This window comes from Catharus ustulatus, chromosome 5 (assembly GCF_009819885.2).
Source record: "Catharus ustulatus isolate bCatUst1 chromosome 5, bCatUst1.pri.v2, whole genome shotgun sequence".
Lineage (NCBI taxonomy): Eukaryota > Metazoa > Chordata > Aves > Passeriformes > Turdidae > Catharus > Catharus ustulatus.
Window position 1 is genome coordinate 14,817,237 of NC_046225.1, and position 22,314 is coordinate 14,839,550.

Below are 22,314 nucleotides of genomic sequence, written 5' to 3' on the forward strand. Positions count from 1 at the left end.
CCTCTATTGCCAAATATTTCCTACTGTGTGCAGTTAAGGTGAATTTAAATGATCTTTTAAATTAATTTCAAGCTTTCATTCATGTGACACATTTTTGGTAAAGAAAAAGGTCAGAACACAACCGTAATATGATAATATACAAGCTGGACTTGTGCCAGGCTACCACATTGTAAAAGTCAAGTTAAAATCAGGGATTCTGATGGCAGGAAAGCTAAGACACCTGTTAGCTGCATCTCTTTAGAAGATGAAACATCTCTGGCAAAGGTCTGTCCTTGGTGCTCATGGATCATCAACTTAAATTGCAACTTTGCAAATAAACACACAAAGTGCAAGATTTCATGTATTAGATGGCTGGGAAGCAGGTTTCCAGGCAAGTGCAAGTTAAGGGAGATTTCAACTGAGCATTAAATAGCCTACACATCTTTTTCAAGGATAATTTGTGGCAAAGAGTAACATAGTGAAAAAATTTTTGCTTTATATTTGGAAGAGTTTACCAGTTACTTCATCTTTTGTCACACTAAAAGAACTTTATTAAGCCAATTAAGTAACTTTCACATGTAATTCTTGATTTAAGAACTCTTTTAAGGTCAAAAGTGTTTTTAAGTACAAAAATTAAGTAATTCATTGGTTCAGATGACTCATGACAGGTCTTACTGCTTTTACTTCTGCTGGCTAATTCAGTTCCTAAACACTGTGTTCCAAATATGACTTGACTAAAAGCAAACATTCTGTAATATTAATTTACAATAAGTTACTTCTGCAGTCAGCCCTGCTGTAAAACTCATTCACTAAGCCACAGAAAGTGAGTCACAAAAGAGATGAGAAATAAATTTAACAGTGGAGAATATTATCAGAAAGCTGTTAATTAATTTAATAATTATCTTCAAGACATAAAAATGGAAATGAATAGCTGAAAATATGGATACATAACGTGAGCAAAATATTTTATTTAAACATGTGAGGTGGAAAAATTCCAAAACATTTATCCTAAGTCAACAATAAAGCCCTGCCAATTATAATTGTGGATTAACATGGTATGGAAAACTGATCCTAATAATAATGAAATTCAAACAAAGGAAAAATCATAGCACTTTTCAAAGACTGCAAATATCTAAGGTATTAGTTGGCTACTCTCCAATTAGAAGCACATCTCTCCTACTGAACCATCTAATACACTCATGAACTTAGCACAATTTAAGTTACATGCTCCAAGTAACTTTCCAATACTCTAAAGTTCACAATAAATGCCATGCCCCTTATGCTGTTTTTTTCTCTACGTGACAGCTACTCTATTCATTATCAATTCTAAGGTTTTCACAACAACTCAACAGAACTTCACCCTTTCAGTGCACACCAGATGAGTCTTCAGTCCTTTCCAGCAAAGATTTCTGCTCACTGTATTTACTTCACTTGTAATACACTAGGGAAGTGACTAGTCAAGCTATACACATCCTTATGTGCACTCACCTTGCCCCCTCCAATCATCCCAGTGCTGACCTTGACCCAAAACGTGTTCTCAGAGGCAGTTAAACCCAAGAAAAGGGTAAAACATGATTCACTGAACTTCTAACTCTTTACAAAGATGCACTCAAAATCATAATCCTTTCTTAGCAGCTTACTGACCCTCTAACTATTTGCCAATTTGCAGCTGGACTAAGAGGTGTTTATTTCAGCTACACACAGCAGCAGAATAGCACAGTGACAAATCAGGTGAAAAGGACTTTGTGCCTTCCTGAGTTGTTTTGATTTTGTTGTCTTTTTCTTTAACCATAAAATCTTTCTTAAACCTTCATCTGGCCTTCTACTTGTGTCTCCTCAAACTAGGAGATTATCAACCTGTATAATCAGCACTACAATCTATAGCTCACTTTCCCTGAAATTCACAGCTGTGCCCCCAGGGCAGCTGATCTGGGCTGTTATTGACTGGATCTGCACCAGCAAACCAGCACACCACTGCAGAAAAACTAAAAAACAAGCACTGAATTGCCCTGAGTCAAATGCAAGCTGTCACCCACTAATATCAGACACCCATTTCACTGGGTCCTCACTAACTTCCAAATAGATGACTCAGTGTACTTAGCATCAGTGCAAAAACAGAACTGAAAACAGCTAGAACTGGTTTGCTTATTTGAGGGGTTCTGTTTTGTATTTTACAATCCTTTGAGGTCTCAGCAAAACAGAGATCAAGCAATGTATCTAAGGTCAACATAAAGAGAGGAAAGTGCTATTAAGGCATGCTAGGCAAAGTGACTGATAACAGAAGCAGAATTGGGAAAAGTTTTGGAAAAGCTAAGAGGGTTGCAAAACTTCTAAGGAAAAGGAGAAGAATGAGTTCCATAGGTAAATAATGTGATACAGAGAAATTGGAAATGGTCGAGTAGCAGGTCAAGCAACACATAAAACAAAGGAATGACTGATTTCAATTTTTTTTTTTTTTTAATTAGGAAAATAAAGACTCAAATACCAGAAAACATTAAAAATATTTTCTGCTTCTAGGGATGGGGGAAAGACAGAACCATAATACCAAAATATCACAAACCCTACAAGGCAACTGAAAAGCAGTTTTGCTCACTGACAGTTCATCTTGAATAGAAAAAATCAGGTATTCATCTCATTAATAACTTGCACTTTTCAGACCAGGCTTGGAATTATGCAGGCAATACAATGTTTGCACTGGAAGAGTGAGGCACAAATATTTATTCCCTGGGCTGTCACACTAGATATAACACTCTGCACATCCAAGCACTTTCAGCTTCACAGGAAGAGGGATGAGGACTGTTCAGCCAACTTTGTAGTTTGGGGGTTATCAGGTTCTCTCACTTCACAAGTATTATTTGAGTAAAGATTCTATTAAATTAGAACTCTTCAGATGGTATGAAGTCCCCTAATAAGAGAACTTTACTTTCAGAAAGAAATTTTGACTAAGGTTGCTTAAAACTCTCTGTTAAACTTAGTGGTTGATAGCAGCTGAGCCAAGTGGACTCAGTCTCCAGGAATAAGAGGAAAAAACATTCTACCCATGACATTTTTTTCAAGTTAGAAAATACATTAAAAACAGCAATTGGATCATCTTCTACTTCCTCTGAGTTAAAGACAGAATCCTCAGAGAAAGTTTCAGACATTACATGTTATTCACCCCAGTGCTGACCCAGAAAGCCATGAAGACATTGGCTGGAGTGACTACAGTAATCTCCAAAATTTAGTAGAACCTAAAACAAAAGGTTTTTTGTTAAGATATAATGAAGACACTGGGGACAAGCATTACTTCAGGAGAAAGAAAAATCTGGTAAAAAGTTTAAATAAAGTTGTGGATAGGAAAACAAATGGACAGAGAAACAAAACCCCTCAGACCATAAACATTTCAAAAAAGTTTAAAATTTTCTAAGAAAATGAATAACAAAACAGCAAGAGACAGGTTAGTTGTATCAGAGAACAGAAAACTAGAAACAACAAAAAGAGAATATGCTCACTGTGTTAGCAAACTCTGATTAAACTTTAAAGACAACTCTGCTATATCTCCAAAACTTTAAAAATATTTTGATCATTACCAAAACACAGTTAACTATGGTTATGGAATAAAAAGCTGAATAGGTGACAGAAAGAGTATAGAAATGGAAAACTTGAGGTAGGAAGGCATTGTGTTTAAATAAAATCCTTGAAAAAAATATGGAATAGCATAGTACTGGCAAAAGAACAAAGCTCTGTAAAGAAACTGTCTATTGGACAACACTGGAGACTGGGAAACATAGGGTTAAAGAATAAAAAAATTAACAATCAGAAAAATAGGGTTCTAGTTTAAACCTTAAAATTAGTGGGAACCAGGGAAAGAATTTATTTTAATAAAGCTCTTAAATTCAGAGAAGAATGACATTACACAGTTTATGAATCCAGTCAAGTAATTGATCCAGTCCCAAGCCCTGTATTTCTAAAAGATCTCCCTATTGCTATAGAAATACTCTGAAAAAAAAAAAAAGAAAAGAACCAGTAAGAAAACAAAGCCCCAAAGAAAGCAGACAGAACAGTGCATTTGTGCCAAAAAATGAAGAAACAGCTTGTACCAGAAACTGTTCCTGAACACATAGTGCTGTAGTGGAGGGGCTGACAACCACTGCCATAAGTGTTTTATATCAAACAGTAGCCTAATTAAAAAAAAAAAGGATGACCACCAATCCCTTGCCAGATTTGTGTCTAACTTCTGCAGTTCATATTGTCACTGACAACTCCTTGGGTTATTTCAGTTCCTGCTTTTCACTGCATTGTCGCTTGACACAAAACCAAAGAACAGAGGAGCAACTCGAGCACATCAGCAAGATAACTTGGTTGCAATGACTTAGACTGGTCCAAGTTGATGCCTTATAAAATGTTCCTGCTCAGCTCCACAATTCTTCAAGAGACCAGCCTTTAGGAAGAATACATCCTCTAGTCTGAAAACCCCAGTGCAATGATGCTGCCAACAAACAACATCATCTGTGATCCTAAACAACAAAAAAATCATGGCAAACATCAGCATCAACCTATATCACTTTATCCTTTTTCCTCCACAATGGCAACAGCTGTTTCCTCCCTGGTCTTCCAGTTTCCTCTTTCCTTACTTCTCTGAAGTAAAGTACAACCCTACCTGGCCTCCATATCTACCTCACACTGTCAAAGCATAGCAGAACTGCGATGGAACATACATCTCTTCAGGGGAAAAAAAAGGCAGCAAAAGAGCTTTGTGTGCAGGGAAAAAGAGTCCAGGACTCCCTGGGACACAGGATGAGACATTTTGTGCCATTAGAGATATAATGAGAGAGCAGAGTCCACAGGAAAGAGGGAATAAGGAAAAGCTGCTTCCTGTTCCTCTAGCTGATCAACCATCAGCTGAAAATCTCGTTTCTCCAGAAACAAAACATTTGGCCAAGAACCTTTAAAATCTGTTCCTACCATAAAGACTGAACTGAAAAAAGACATATTTTCTTGAAACCATCACCATCTGTCACCATCATCAACATTTAGCTAGACACTGAACCATCAGAGTTCTGTGAATGTAAGCAAGTCCTCTATTTGACTTCTTTGCTTGCAAAATCCACCCAAACTTGGTCTTCCCCAGGGCTGCAATGAAGCACTTACCTGTGGGAAGCCCTTTTCCTCTCAGCCTCTCCCGAATTGCCTGGCTCCTGTCTGGCTGCGGTTTTCTATCTCCATTACAAGACAGCTGATTCATCTGCAAAAAAAGGCAGTAACATCAAGTCAAAATGTTGGAAGAGCTCATATCAGTATGAAACAAGCATTGCTTTTATGTAAATGCACAATATTAGACAATGTCAAACAGTGAAGTGCAGAATGGGAGTTCAAACTTTTTAATAAAAACTGATTAATCAGTGAGAATATCCCCAAGAATTTTCCATATTTAAATAGTGTGTGCATTATTTAACTACACATTTGGTCTACCTTTTGTCCACTAAGAATAAATTAAGTTCACAAGGATCTAACTTAAATACATTCTACCCCTGCAGCAAACGGAAGGGATAGCAACCCTCAAAAACCACTTTCCATGATTACAGCATGGCTAGAACTTGCTTAGTTCTACCCAAGAGTTTTCTGCATAACAGGAAGAGCTGTCTTGTACCCTCACATGACTTACTGCACATGTCAAATCACATGCACCCATTTGTGAGGAGTCTCTTCAGCCCCTCAGGCACATTCCTTTCATGTGTCAGGCTTAACTACTCCCACTAACTTTTCACTTAACCTTTTTTATTTAAACCACTACTTCCCTAGGAAAAACTTTCACATGTACAATCATTCAAAGAAGAGTTTATTTGCTACAACAAAACATTCTCAGTGAGATCTTTACATACAGTGAGAGTGTAACCTGGACAGCAGAGGGAAGGAGAAATCAAGCAGTCTTCACAATTACAACTCAGTTGGCATTAAACAGACTGAATCAGCCTGGGGCTGTAATACCCTTAATACCCTTGATAAAGCATTTTAACATGGCAAATGAAAACACTCAGATGGGACCTCTCAGACACCAGTAAATGACCAGTTACAGAGATAAGGCCTTTGATAAGGCACATCAACATTAGAGGCATGCCAACCTTGGAATAATAAGTTGTACTCTGCCACTGAAAAAACAAAATTTATACCCTTTTCTTGTTAAATTAAATTCCAACGCACATACAGAGCACTGAACATTAAAACCAGCAGGGATGGCTGGCTAAGGTGCACAAAAACCTAGCAGCACAGCTATGCTGTCATTGCTCTGTTAATTCTTGGTGCTATTCAGCTGGGTTTTTTCCTTGTTCTTCATGCAAAGTGACACGTTCAGAATTAGAAAGGTTTCTGGCAGAGGAAATGAGCAATAGCTGCTAGTCCCACTCCTTTATTAACAACATGGACAGGAGATTGGGTGATCTCACCCTGGAATCCATACTTGCTGGATTCAGCTCTCCACTGCATTTCAGAACATGCATTGGGGAGCACTGTTATTGTCTTAGATAGGCTGGTCTAGATCAGTACAAGAGGAGATAGAGCAGAAAACTTGCTAAGTTGAAATGACCATTGACAACTTGGAGAATAATGACTCGCTCTCCAGAGTGGCTGTTTCTACAGCTTGTGGCCTGATTTAAAATTTTGATCCTTATTTCATTAGCACCACTGATGAAGGCCCTGTAGCCTTTCATTTCACTTAACCACAGACTAGGTCCACTTGGCAACTACAAGACTTCAGACACGACAGTGAGGAGCACTGGACTGACAGACATACCTCACAGACTAGACAATGCTTTTGTGGAGCTTGGGCTCAGCACTGTTTCTGGAGGCCTGGCATAATCAGCTGCTGTCAAATATCATACAAGTGCAGGGATCTCTTGCTTGCTGCAAGCATTTCTAAACCAGATATATGAAGAAACTATCTAACAATTAGATCATACCTTTTTATTAAAAAGAAAAAAATAAGGAAGCATCAGCAAATTTAACATTTTTCATGCAATTTCTCTCTTGTGCTCAATTTTTACATGGACCTGCTGGAGCCAGTCCAGAGAAAGGACACCAAGTTGATTAGAGGGGTGGAGCACCTCTCCTATGAGAGAACTGGGGTTGTTCAGGCTGGAGAAGAAAAGGCTTGGGGCTGACCTAATTGTGGCCTTCCAGCACCTGAAGGGAGCCTACAAGAAAGATAGAAAGGAACTATATACAAGAGCATGTAGTCACAGGACAAAGGTAAATGGCTTCAAGCTGAGAGTAGATTTAGATTAGCTACTAGGAAGAAGTTCTTTACTGTGAGGGAGGTGAGGCACTGGCACTGGTGAGGTTGCCCAGAGAAGCAGGGGATGCCCTTTCCCTGGAAGTGTTCAAGGCCAGGCTGGACGGAGCTCTGAACAATTTGGTCTTGCAAAAGGTATCCCTGACCATGGCAGGGAAGTTGGATCTGAGCTTTACGGTCCCTTTTAACCCAAATCATTCGACATTTCCATGACAATTTATGGTCTTCCTTTATTTACTTAAAATTATTTAGATATTCTGAAGTTATGTTGTAATGGTGAAGAGAGAAGTTGCCCATCAGGAGTAGTAACTTTGCAAGGTGAGTTAATTTAATTTCTTTCACTTCTAAAAACAGTTGGGTCATTATCACACAATAAAATCCTCCACAATTCTCATATTCAAGAGCTGAGCAGAAGTGCAAAAGAACTGGCACACTGCCTAAATAGTCCTTCTTTCTGTTAATGAGCAACTCTCCAAAAGTCAAGCAAACTTCAAGTTAAAGTAAACTCACAGCAATCATTTCTGAAGTATTTCAAGTAGCAACAAGTCTAAGCCTTGCCCTACAGTTCATCACCTTGTTCTCCTGGTTCTCCCTACCTTTTTTTCATTGAAGACAGCTCATGAAATGACCTCCTCAGAAACTCATGAATGCATGTTTCAGGAGGAACTGTCAAGCTCACAAACTGCTACATGGGGAGAGAAGCAGTTCCCTCTTTTCAACACTCACCCTTGTCAAAATTGCAACATACCAAAACAAGAGGAAGAATGACTGCACAGTGACTCTGAATTAGCACTTCTACTCTCTTCCTGCTCACCTCTATTATTTCCTCAAATGCTGACACAGACTTACCCCAGACAGGCTTCCCAGAACCAGTCTGACCAACTGCTTCACGTATGAGAAAGAAGGGGCACAGTTGCTGTTCCTGATGTGGGCACTGCAGGCATCCAGAACAGTCCGTACAGACACACGGGCATAAATGACATCTTCACACATGCCCAGCAGTATGCTGTTGAGATGGTCTCCGAGCTTGATAGGCTAGTGACAAACAAGAACAGGGGAGAATCAGTTTTAACAGTGACTTGGGGAACACTCAGGAACAAAAAGACACTCAGCAACATACTCATGAGAGTTATTGCCTACATGGTCTGGGTGCCAGTTTGAAAATCACCATCTAGGAGTGAAAAAATAGTGGTTGCAGAACAGGAGAGAGGTGTTCAGCCCCTGGATTCAACTTCTACTCTACAACGATCTGGCCTAAACAAGCTGCCTGATCTGCAAGGTCAGGAGAACAATGACTTTCTCAAACACTTAATGAATAAATGAAAATAAAGTAAAAGGGAGAAGGTTCAGAGCAACTTTTAATCCTTAATTTTGAACATTCTGTCACTCACAAGTATAAAATTCAAACCTCATCACAATAATTTTGCACAACCCTCTGTGCTCATTTTCTGCAGTTCCTCATCTCACCAATATTTTGCAGCAGATGTATAAGCATTCCCAAATTCCAGTGGTATCACCAAAGAGTATCAACAAAAAAGAAATAAAGGAACCAAGCCACTGGATAACGAAGCTTGGCTTTGTAACTGCAGGACAACACTTATACAGTCCAAAAAAAAACCAAACAAAACTTGATGTCTTTCTGCTCTCCCCATTCAGTGAATGCAGCACACTGTACTGGAATATTCCTCCCCAGGGTATGCAGCAGTCAGTGATAACACTTGTTCTCAGGGGCCGCAGGCACTGGGACCTCAGCTTTCTGATCTGCAACTCTCCCAAAGTGGGTGGTTACCCACAAACTACAAACACTGTCAAGCTTTTTGCATCACAGAGTGCTTCAAACAATTGCAATCTTTCAATCTTCCCTGTGTGAGCACTCTTAAGGTGAGCCATAGAAAAGGCACTCTGGACCACCCCGATTTAATTAATATAGGCTTTCCCCATCTATCTGTTTATCACTTCTCACTAATCACAAAAATCATGTATGTGAATAAGATATGAATCTCATGTTCAGCCACACTCCCAGCAGAGAAGCAGTTCATTAACAAACAGAGGCAGACAAATACAAAAAACGAATTTAAAAAAAGGGAAAACCTGGACATGCAAATTAATGCACAAAAGTAATGCCATGCACAAGACTGTCCTTCTGACAACACTAACTCCACAGGACAGAGGATCCACATGACAACATCCCAAAGGCAAATTCCTTCCAGGCATACCTCACTATGTTGTCTTTGGGCAAATACTGTTTTATTAACAGGTAGAACATGCCTTCCCACTATGTTACTGAAAATCTGTTGCTACACTCTTAACACCAAAGGAAGAAACAAAGAAAACAGGAACTAAAATTTATGCCTACATTCCTCTCAACACCTACCTACTTTAAGTCACTCTCCTACTACTGTTGAATACTGCTTCTTTCCTCTTCCACAAGACAGGAGACAAAAGAAAGAGGAAAGCCCTAATATCGAAGAAAACTTTAGGGATTTTGGGACAGGTAGAGTAGGCATTATCAACAGGTACCCTTAAATAGTCAGAGCTTTGAAATTTTTTACCTCACTTAACTGCATTCATGCAGCTACTTCCAAATAAGTACAACTGAGATCCTAAACTACCACTCTGTTAAAGAAAATATTAGGAACTGAATGCCTAAAATGCTGAAGTCTTTCAAAATTTTCTTCCTTAGTCTTCTATATAACACTGACTACCAGGAACAAACCTAAATTCGAACCACAAATTGCTTCTCCCATACCCAAGCTTTTTCAGAAGCATTTCATCTTATTTTCGCTCTTCTAGATATTTATTTCTAAAAGTTTAATTGGTGGCAGGGAAGGAGCACCGAGGAAGATAATGAATCACATTTATCTTCAGTCAGTTTTGGCAAGACAGTCTAAGAGCTTTGCTGGGTGTGTAAAATAACCACATTGAGCAATAACACTCAGCTCTAAGCAGTCTACAACTGTGTCTGCATTGACTGACAAGTCAATAGCAAGAGTCTACTCCCTGTTCCAAACAGTTCATAGCCTTTCTTGGTCATTGTGAAAGGTAAGCATCTATATGTGCCAAATCCAGACTCACAGAAGCTATGGCAGCACAGAGAACAAGTTGCTTTATTATGTGTAGAACAACCATATCACTTCAATATTTATTTTTATGTAAGCCTAAACCAAAACAAATTATTTTCTCTTTTGTCAGCAGCTTAAACCACTGTCTTTCAGCCTGTGGCATTACAGGATAGACTAGCCCAGATGTATCTTCATGGAAACTAACAGAAATGTGCTATCAGCACCTTCTCTCTGCAAGACAACACCTCACTTCACAAGGAAAAGCTCCAAGTATGGGAAAAAACACTTCTGTACTGTGCAGTGACTGGAACAGACTGCCTGGAGAAGCTGTGGAGTCTCCCTCACTGAACCATTCGGTTTCAATCCTGTGCCATGTGCTCTGGGATGACCCTGCTTGGGCAGGGAGGTTGGATCCACTATGGTCCTTTCCAATCTGAACCATCCTGTAAAATTCTGGGAAAAGCATCTTACTCCTCAATATGACATCCTGCCATGCAAACTCAAATGCAGAGTCAGTCAAATGATATCAAGTCTGAAGTTGCAATATTAAACAAAACCAAATCTAAACTTACCTGACTTTGAGGAACTTCGTGGTCAGCTCCCCAAAAGAGTGCCATACCAAGAGAATAAATATGGACCTGCCATAGGACACAAGACATCTGTCAACTCATTGAACATGACTGGAAATGCAAAGCAGAGTTTTGAAGGAGAGCAACTAACTTAACATCATTTTGCTAAGAAACACATTTCTGGTATTTGTGCTCAGCTGTCTTTCAAATCCTACCTCTCCTTTACATGAGGTTCAGAGAAGCAAATCCTAGTGCTACAAAACAGAAGGCATGTAACCAGTGCCCTCATCTTCCCTGTTCAATTTTAAGCTTTCGTCTCACACCAAAGCCAGAAACTCATGTAATCCATACAATCAATCTAGTGTGGGGTAAAGACTGCATGGTTGTGTCCAAGGGTCCTTAAAACTTGTGTTTGAAGGCAAGGCAGAGCTTAGCACAACTGAAGCAGGGGGCTATCCTAATGAGATCACAAAGATTGGGACCAAAGGAAAAAGAAGGAATGAATAAAAGAATATAAACATTTAAACCAGTCCCTCAATCTATAGTGGATATTTTAAGGTACAAATCCATTAACCATTGCACATATAATTAACGATTAATATAACTTCAATATAATGCACTCATCAGTACAGGGAATAAAACCTTTAAATACTTCAGAATTAAGGGCACAAGCACATGTTGGCTCTCCAGGTGACTCTCAAAACAAAACAGGGAAGTGTAGAAAGAAAGCACCGTTTTTCTGGGCTGTGTAAGTAATATATACTAGTGATGGCTCTTTATAGCATGTTATTAGTAATATTTATGGTACTTAAAGCTACAGATTTATTGAATAATTCTGAAGGCAATGAACAATAAGTACAAGGACAGTCATAAATTAAAAGCTCATATAAGTCAGCCTAATCAACTAAAACATTCTAGATATATAAATTGACAAAAATCTGAATGGATTAGGACAGTAGTCAGAAAAATGCATCAACAGTTCTAAGTTAATACCACTGCCCCATCCAATCAGAAACATTGCTTTTCAAATACTGAGAAAATAACTCTCTCTCTGGTTTATTATCTATTACCCTTTCAACTAAAAAGCTACCAAGTCTTCCTTACATATCAAGATATACCACAGCAACACAGAAAAAGGTGAATATGCTTTCAATAAACACTTCTCAGAAAAACCCAACAAAACACAAAAGACACAAAATCAATCAAGAAAAATCCCCAACCAAATAAGAACAGAAGTTCTCCAACTCTTTCAGTCCCCCAATAATGCAGCAGCAGCAATTAAAAAGACTATTATAAAACTAGTTAATTCTAATGGGAGACACTGTCATAGTCCTAAGTCTGCCAGTGTTCAAGAAGAATTTGGAAATGGTCAGATACATTTCTGGGTTGCCTTTTTTGGAATCTGGAGTTGGACTTGATGATCCTTGAGGATCCCATTCAATTCAGGGTATTCCATCATTCTATGATTCCAAACCTTCAACATGCCCAAAAGTACTTCTAAAAACGAGATGTGCAATCAGATCTCTGAACTAAAACTTGCTACTCTACTAATCTATCTGAAAACAGCTTTCAAAATAAAAGCATTTATTTAAAAATTCAATTAAATTTTGTACTATGATACTTTAGATATGTTCCACAGTATACAAATCAACATGAAGTTAATTTCCCAAATCAATCTCCATTCTAATTTTGAATGGTTTGGTTACTCTATTCCCAATAAGTTTTAAGTTACCTCAGGTATATTTTGGATTCAAACTGACTGTGTCTCAGAATCACAGGGGTATTCATTTATTGACTGCAATTATTTTTTAGTATTTCTCCTTGAGTGCACTGTTAATTTGTATTAGCAAATACAATCATAACTGAAAAGACAAAGACCCTGTCACTGTCTGATACAAGGCTTTAAAAAAAGGTGCTTTTCTGCCTTCAGCAGCTTTTAGTAGAACAATCAAAAAGGAAAACACTGAAAATTACCAGTAAATCAATTCAGTGAACTACAGCCAGTTGTGATAGAAGAAAAAAAAGTTTTAATGTGTCAAAAGTTACCAGTCAGCAAAGCATCTGTGATCTAAGAAACACAAAGTCAACATAGTCCCTAGAAAGAGCCAGTGTACCACCTGACACAGAGTTTAATAGGAATGCAAAGGGAAGTAGTCAAAAAAAGAGGGATGCACATATAAGCTATTTATCAGCCCACTAATTTCAAGTAATAAACTCAATGAAGGACACCAGTTTTTGTACAAAGCGATGTTTCAGGGAGCTTCCTTCTTCCACATAAGGAATTACAGTAATTTCACGAATACAAGCTGCACCATTTTGACTAAGATTTTGCTCCCAAACCGGAAATGCGGCTTATACTCAAGAGCGGCTAATATGTGAATAATTTTCTGACATTTACAACCTCAGAAGTGCCAGCCAGGGTGCTGAGCCGAGCAGCTGCAAAGCCGCATTTTGCGATTGTTACAAATTGTTACTCTCTTGCGCCGCGGGTGGAGCCTGGCTCCCTGCAGGCAGCACGGGGGGCGGGGAGAGAGGAGGGAGAGCTCTCTCCTTCCCTCCTCTGCCGCAGCCCAGGGAAGAGACGGCAGGGCCCCGCACCGCCATTGCTGCAGCCCGGGGGGAGGGCGGGGGACCCGCGCCGCCATTGCCGCGGCTCGGAGAGGTGGCGGGGTGCTCCGTCCCTGCCCGCCTCCGTCGCAGCGGGAGTGGGGGATGCTCCGTCCCCGCCTGCCACCATGGGGCAGTGCCGGGCCAGGGCAAGCGAGCCCAGAGGCGGTGGTCGGCCCCGAGCGGCCCTGCCGAGCGGCAGCGCCTGGCTGGGCCCCCTGGCCCCGTCAGCAGCCCCTAGCGGGCCGAGTTTGCATAGTCTTGAGCCGAGCCAGTAAACCCCGCCCTGCCGCGGTTCTGTTACTATTTGGCAACTTTGTTGCATGCGGGTCCTTGCTGCGAACGACAGAGCGGCTTATACTCGGGTGTGGCTTATTTATGGACAAAAAATGAAATATTTGCCAACACCCAGAGATGTGGCTTATACTCAGTGCGGCTTGTATTCGTGAAATTACTGTAAGTGGATCACCTTCCATCCAGCAAGCAAGGTTGTGCTGACACCAAGAAAGTAATTCACACAGCCCTGATCATCTCTGGAGGACAGTAATTTCACGATTATAAGCCGCACCATTTTAACTAAAATTTTGTCCAAACCCAAAGTGCAGCTTATAATCAGGTGCGGCTTATACATGGACAAAGAACGAAAAGTTGCTGTTTTAGTTTGGAGGACAGGCGTCTGCTGAGAAAGGCAGGAGCTTCTCTTTGAAATGGAGAATGTAAACCCCCTCCCTCCAAATTATTATAATTTTGAAATCAAGGGGCTTTCAGGCAAAGATATGGGAATTAGGAATAACAGTTCTTTTCTAGGGAAATTAAAATAGAAATACAGTACTACAAAGAAACAAACTCCAAACCCTGACAAAGTCAGAGTACAACCTGACATCCCGTCAGGCAGGGTGTTGGTAGCAGTCCCATTAAATGGTGGTTGCATCCTCCTGCAGTGGCAGATGTGATTCAGTTGGAGCAGTGCTCCTGCAGTAGGTGCAGTTTCCCTCCAGAGGTCCAGTGGTGATGTGGAGAAATCCGGTTTTCCTCTGGAGTCCAGTGGAGAAAGGGGCTCCCTTAGTGTCCCAAAGCTCTGTTTTTATCTTGGTAAGAAATGTTGGGCTCTTTCCCCTGGCTGGAGCAACTTCCAATGGGATGAAGTAATTTAATCAGTCACACAGTGGGACTCAATGGCCATTAGCAGAAAATGACTGGCTGGAGGAAGGATGGGTTGTGAAAAGATAAAGAACAATGCCCTGCTGGTTTCGATGGATGGCCCATTAGCAGATAATATCTCCCACAGAGATAAGGACCACTGCCCCCCACCCTCAACAGATGGTGATAGAATAGATACCTTTTATCACACTCTGTATTGTAATGTGCGGCTTATAATCAGGTGCGGCTTATAATCGTGAAATTACTGTAATCAGCACTGTACATGTGCAGAGTGCCAGCATTTGGTCAACCCTTATTGATCTCCTCTGTGTTGGAATTTACAGGCCACAAAGGTCCCTCTGAGTGTTTCCTTCCTAAAGATTAAGAAACATCACAGCACGGTTTTTCATAGTAACAGTCCTCCATTTATTTCAAAAAGAAAAAATGTAGCATATTGAATACTGGCACAGAACAAAGAGTGCAATCAGCTCTGACAAAGGTCACAAATTTGTCACTTCAGAACTATTTTTTCTGCCATTTTTAAAGGCTGGTCTTGTACATTAACTTCAGACTTGGCACTAGAGGTAACATTACTGTCTTCAAAAGTGTTGTCCCTCTCGAAAGAAAATAAACAATTCCAACAGTATGACTACAGGACTTGGCAGTTGCATCCCCCATAACTGAACCTGAGTCTTCATTGATGTCACGGTTATTTTTACTTCTCCATTAAAACTTTCAGCCTAGGTTTTTAATTGTTTATAGTTTTGCCATAGACAAAACTCTAAACATATTTTACTATACCATTAATTTTGACAATATGCAGGACAAGAAGAATGTATAAAGGGTTTAGGAGTAAATGTGGATTTTTAGTAAGTATTTGGTAGTATAGCCCTGAAGAAAACTGACCATATACAAAAAGCTGCTGAAACAAAATATCCAACACAGAAACAAATGTTTTAATAGTCCTTGTGCACACAACAGCAATCGATGCCAATACCACTTTCCTCTGGAGTAAGAGCTGTTCTTCCTGAAGGAACACTGCCAAATATCATAATTATTCCCAGATTACAACACTGGTTGTGGCTAGTTTCCCTCTAAGGATTATAATCCAGGGAAGCCAAGGAGTTAGAAATAGTTCAGCTTCCTTTTGACTCCCACAGCTAAATATCTTTGACTAAGAAAAGGGAATGGTTTTCTGGGGAAAGTGTTACCATTCATAACAAATTCTTGTCAAGAATACAGTCGAGAAGAGAATCATTTTGATGTATCTGGAGGAGATCGCATATACAAACCTTACCTGAACATTTACCCTCGTGTAAGAGTTAAAAAGGAGAAGTGGGAAAAAATCTGTGCAGCCATTGCCCAAGTATGTAAATATGTGGCCAGGGCTTGTAGAAACTCTCCCTCACAACTGCATACAACTATTCCACTTTAAGTAGCAAAAACAAAGTAGGAGGATCCCTTTCCTCCTCCACAAAAACAAATTACATTAATCACAAACCATGGGGACACAAAAAGGACATTTGTGAAGGGATCAGCAGCAAAACACCAGAGCTGTCTGCCAAGGAAGAGGCACTGTACCTTTTCAACATCTGACAGGGATGACAGTGAGTGGTTCTGCAGAACCTCTGGTGCTGTGAATGCTCGCAGGTCTTGTTGGGACACATTTTCATCAGTAAATGACACACTGCCAGATGGAAGCAACAGGAGAGACCATGGAGAAACGATGAATCCCAGAGCAGCAGGATCAGCTATAATTGAAAGGGGAGAAAAAAACCCCATAAATCACCCTGAAAGTGAAGCAATGTTATTTGATGCCCTTGCTGGATGTTAATTTATTATCAGCCTACATACTATTAGTGGAACAGATTCATGTTTCCTTTTCCACCTGTGGTGTTTCACAACCACAAACACCACCTCAATTTTAATCACACTGGGGAGTAACATCTATCTTTTATGACTATTCTTTGCTAGTATTCATACCAGCAAGCTCAGGAAGAGCCTGCTAAAATACTCATAATCTCCTGTCCTGAAGTTATTTCATTTATGTTACAGTTGACATTTAAAATGTTCCCTTTCTGCAGTGCACATGTCATTAATGCTAATTCCTCAATAGGAATGGAGTTTGCTCCTATCCTAACATAGCACTGCAGCAGCAGCAATGTTTGGAAGATAGACAAAGTTAATGGGGAAGGAAAATACCCATTAGAGTGGCTAATAGAAGGGGACAAAACAGAAAAAGTGCTTCGGGGCACAGAAGTCTTTTTAGTCTAAAGTCAAAAAAATACTACAAATACCTGAAAATTTCAACACAAGCACTGAAATTGCAGAACCAAAAATAACCAAGATATGCAATTTGCCAGCAAGGTTTTTGATGTCTGATAATACTGCTGTCAAACTAACTAACTTTAAAAAGACCATTTCCTTAAGTCAAAATATTTTTTCTACACATCAAACATGAATCAACTCAGTTACACTGAAGGAGGCATGAGGTTTTACTAAGTTAAAACAAAAGTTACCTTTCAGTCTTTCATAGGCAAAAAGGCAATAGCTCTGTCTTCTGCTACACAATATATCAATATATCAAAGATCTGAGGAAGCACACATTTGATGATATGTCCTTTTTCCTTGATGAAGTAAGCAATAAAAATTTCCTCCATTAGCACCACCACTAACATTTTCCACTCTCCAGCTCAGGATATTCCTACAGTGCTGATTCCTAGACTGCTGAACTATCTTGTAATCTAGAATATTTCTAATCTCCTAGGAAATGTATTAAATTACTGCTTGCAGGTATCAGGTGTAAAAGGATCTCCCAAGTAAGTCCTTCAATTTTCTAACCCCATTTCCTCTGAAACAAACAGAACAAGTGCTGTTCACCGTTGTGGCAGCAAGTTCAGATGTTGAAAAAGGAAACAAAGATGGACAGGCCATTCCTACTATACGTAACAAGAAAATACTACATTATGTAGCAAAGCTTCCAAAAACATTTTTAGGAAGACTACCTTAGTTGGTCTTTGACTTTCAAAAATTGTCCTGTGGGTAACTACTAGATTCTGCAGCACTTCTGTGTGTATTCACCATGGATGTAAAAACCTTAAACAAGCAACATCTTACAATATTTTAAGATTTCACCTTATGAGTCCCAACTCGGGAACCTTAAGAAATGTAGAGGTTTTGATCTTAATTTAACATTTTGCATAACAAATATTAAAATACATAAAAACTCCTCACACTCTGAAATATACTAAGACAAAAAATCGACTTAGTTTTAAAAACAATTAAATCCTCCCAATTTGTCTGAAGTCTTCCCAGTATTAATTTCAACAAACTTTAGAGCATTACAGGTGTAGAGTCTGAATTCATTCATCCTACTCAAGAATCTTCATGACCTGAAGTAATGTAAAATTAATATGATAAACAGTAAATTTAGAAAAAGGACTGATTTTGCCAGGCTCCTTTCACTGGCATTTTCTCAGCTTCCTTTTTCAGTAGTTCATAACTAAAACAGCAGATCATAGTGCCTACTTCACAACTCCAGGGAATCTAATCTGTTATAAGGATGAGGATAAAACAATTAATTCTCCAGTTCCTTCCTTAAGGCATGCATCATAAACAAAAATAACTGATCTCAAATCTCTAACCAGGCAGATATACTTAAGGAAATACGTTTTTGTAACACTACTCTAATATGTTTACACCATAGTAAAAAGGTAGCAAAGATGCAATGCATCAAATAGCCAGCAACTATAGGAAAACACAAGAAACGTTTTCCAGTATTTTCATCTTCTGTTTAGGCTTTCAGAATAATTTAGAAGAGCACGAAGAGTAACATACTCCTGAAAATACTGAGGAAAATGATGAAAAAAAAAAATTTCAAATCCCTTTTTCCAAAGGCACTGGAATTCAGGATATGGCTGCTAGTCAATTTTCTATCCAATGGGCTTTCAACTGTGCTAGAATTGCCAGCCTTCTGAGTTAACTCTAGAACTATGCAACTCAGTAACAAAACACTTGTGAGAGCACAGCATTTCTAGCAGTGCCAAGACAGAGATAAATAGCGTGGACTTACTTAAAGTGAGAGAGTGAACTGGCTTTAAACACAATAAAAACAGAAATAATCTTCAGCTGCAGAGCTTCTGCCAAACAAATGAGAGAGGAAAAAAATCCTTTATGTGCTTTAACAGCATACAAATAGCCTAAGATAAAGACCCACCACATTCTAAGAGACATGAAGACAAATATTTGAAATGGAGTTATTTTACAATATTGATGGCAGGTAATTTTGAATTCCCAAGCTACAGTCACAATTTAAATCAGTCCTTCAGGATCTTTTTCCCCCCACTTCTGTCTTAGGCACAGCCATTAGCACAGAACACACACATACACACAAATCTCTAAAAAGCACAGAACAACCCAAACATATACACAAGGTTTTCAACACACATCTTTGCTTCCCTCCATAGCAGTCACTGAAACAAGTAAGATTTCTCCTAGAGCAAAGAAATCTGAACATTTGTGTGCTCAGGCCAGGCTGGAGGCAGGCAGACCAGGATTATGCCAGCACATGGGACCACTTCTGCTGTAAATCCTCTCCTCCTTGGGCTGGTGCAGCATGTCCCTGCACGTCTGGTGTGCAGGGCCAGCAGCACTGCAGCATCTCTGCTCCCTCCCCCTTCACCACAGAGGGACAGGAGAGCTCTGATGGGATACTGAACCCCTCTGAAATGTACTCTTTCCTGAGGATACTAGAGCAAGAAACAGTGTGAACAACTAGTTTCTGAGATCAGTTTCTGTTCTAGAGCTGCCCCACAATCAACCACCACATTACACTGCCTGCTGACTACATCCAGCAGAGCTCTGCAAAGAGTGCAGGTAGTCACCGAGCCTCTTCGGTGTGAGTAGGGTGGGTGGAGGTGGAAGAAAGGATGAGGAATAGAAACTAAAAAAATTTTTTAAACCCCAATAAAATTACAAAGGCCCAATCTCTCCTCAACAAAAAAGAGATCAAATGTCACTAGATGATGAAAAAAGAAAAATCATTCCCCAACAGTTACTGGCAAAGGGAAAAAGCAATCGTTTATAGCCTGCCAACAAGGACAAGCTAGGAAATGAGGATTTGGGTTTTTACCCCTTCCTATTGCATTTTTCCTCTTGTCAAACAAACCAATCCATTTCCTGCTCCATCCCAACTACTATGACTACTTTGGACTCACTGCTAGTCCCCATCAACACATTTCACACTTTGCCTTCCTTCTTTTCATTACACTTACTCAAGCAAAGCAACTACAGTTGTTTGACTGTCAACAAGATTTACAGGTCCCTGAAAGCCATAATCTTCCTTCTTCAAATCCACTTTCAGATGATATGACTTTTTTTTTACATAAATCATTTCCCATATGCAAATTTGCAAGACATTCAACTTGCAAAGACTCTATTTGCTCAACCTGTCTTTTTAATATCAGACTGGCTTTCCCTTCTCTCCTGCCTTCCTTTAGATACATGTCTCCAAACTTAAGGTCCAATTATTTCCAGAATCCTCAATTCACGCTTTGGAACAGGAGTGGCCCAAGTGACAAATGAAGGCTTCCCCACTTTCGAGTTTAGATAAATCTTTTCCAGTTAAACCTAGCAAATTAGAGGGACGCCTGTTTTATAATTCTCAGCAGCAGCGAGCACAGCATTCTCCTTATGCTTATACACTCACATTTGAGATTACTTCAAAGACTTATTCCTTTGACCTCATGGAGTTCTGAGTGCAAGATACAGCACGTCTGAAACAGCTGATACACCCTTTCAACAACAAAATAGTTATTGCAGATAATTAAACAGATGTAAGAGAAGGGCAGGTCTGGTATCGGCCTTTTCAAATCTCCAGATTAATCTCAACATCACCAGTGCAACTGATGTCAGATCTGCAACTGACTCCTAGATTTTCTTTCTCCTTCATTTAACAGCTTATAATGTGCTGACAAGAGAGCTACCAGGGTCTGATCTTCCAAATTAGTGATTAGCAACTGGGCATTTCAATCTAAGCTTTCATTTTTTATAACAGAAATAAATTTGAGAAGTATTTTTAAGGAGTTCAACATCTGTTAGAACCATAAACACAAAGAGGGATAAAAATATGCACATTTCTGTATCTGTTGCTGAATCAGGTGTGATGTGATATGCAATTAACCATAAAGGCAATGTGCAATGTTCCTGTCCTTTTATTCAGTGCTTTGATGGATAAGAAGATAGACTCACTAAAAGACATGCACAACTTTCATATATCAAGAAGTCATCAAATCAGTGACAAAAGCTTGTTTTGGACATTTTTTCTAATTTCCAGAAACTAGTTTAAGTAAGAAATTAATTGAAAAACAGGTTCTCAGCTGACAGAGTGACAGCAAGATTCCCAACTTGAAACAAACTACTAAAACTCTACCAGGATCATATTACACAAAATATTACTTGGGATGGCAATTCCTTCAAGTGTCTGTGGCTCCTGGGTTGGTGTGGGGAGGCTGCCAACAGATGGCAATTTAAGAGCTGGCTATTTCCAAGGCCTTTTTTATCCCCCTCATTTCAAAACAGCTGGAGCACAGACTGTTTAACAATACGCCTAATTTAACTTTTTGGAAGAAACAATGTACAAAACACTCAGCAAAGCTTATGTTTTGTTACAGAACAGCATGTTTAGGCACTCCAGGACTCTGTACAGGGAGGAAGAGCACTTCTGAGAACTGGTCAAAGCTGAACATGCTGTGATGTTGCAGAAGCTAAAAGCTTGTTCTATCTCCCTCTGCCCAGGAGCAATCCGTCAGTTCAGAAAAAATTTTGGAAATTCATCCTCTGCCATAAAACAGCTCTTCCACACCATATGCGTGGAAGAAATGGGTCTGAAATTTGACCAAGGAAAACAAGACTTCTTCAGGATCCCTTATTTGCTACAAGTCCTCCACAAATAAAGAACCAAATTGAGTCAGACAAGCCTACAGGAACCTCCACATTTTTTGTTCCTACATGTCAACACCACCTTCATAAGCCAGTAGAGAAACTGATATTCAAGATGACAAAAAAAGTTTCTAGATTGCTTCCTTAGTGAAGACAACCTTCATTAAAGACTGTCTGGTTATCCAACTTGCTGGGAGGAATTAGATTACGTTTATCAACCTTAGCTACAGAAAAGCTCTTTCATTTGAGTGTCTCTTGAAGTGTGTTTTACCAAAGGCTATATCCCAGGTTAATTAATAGCATGCAACTGAAAATAGTTTGCTGAACTAGCAGAAAAACAACTCAATAAAACAGCTTCATCTCCAAAAAAGAGACAGATTCTTCTGGCACTGATTTTATCTGAATTTGTGTTTTGGTCTTCACGGATAGGAAGTAAGATCAGAAGCTTCTGCCACCTTAGCCAGTCTTGGCTGGCAAACACTCCCCTGCCTTAAAAACACATATCAGAAGTCCTGGGGCACATTTCTGTTTTGTGCTCTCATCTTTCAGTACTTGTTCTTCTGAAGGAGGGCTGTGTTCTTGCTGACGATGTTTGCATGCAGTCTTCATAGAGAGATTATGGGAACTTTCCTGCACTACTCTCAGGACAAGAAAGGGTGAGCTCTTATTTTCAGTGGAGACTCCCTTTGGGAAAAAAAATTTAGACCCAGGAAAAAGTTTTATGTGTTTTCACTACTATGTGCTCATACAA

General features: G+C 39.5%; 1 protein-coding gene across 5 annotated transcripts in view; it reads right to left on the bottom strand.

Annotated features, from left to right (window-relative positions):
- PTPN13 (protein tyrosine phosphatase non-receptor type 13) overlaps positions 1-22,314 on the bottom strand; it is a 112,812-nt gene that overhangs the window by 64,183 nt on the left and 26,315 nt on the right. For all 5 annotated transcript variants that reach the window (XM_033060192.1, XM_033060193.1, XM_033060189.1 and 2 more), the window contains 4 exons: positions 16,206-16,375; positions 10,881-10,946; positions 8,096-8,281; positions 5,110-5,203 (listed from right to left, as the gene is read on the bottom strand). In XM_033060192.1, the coding sequence (XP_032916083.1) occupies positions 5,110-5,203; positions 8,096-8,281; positions 10,881-10,946; positions 16,206-16,375 (516 nt within the window). The remainder of the gene's footprint in view (positions 1-5,109; positions 5,204-8,095; positions 8,282-10,880; positions 10,947-16,205; positions 16,376-22,314) is intronic.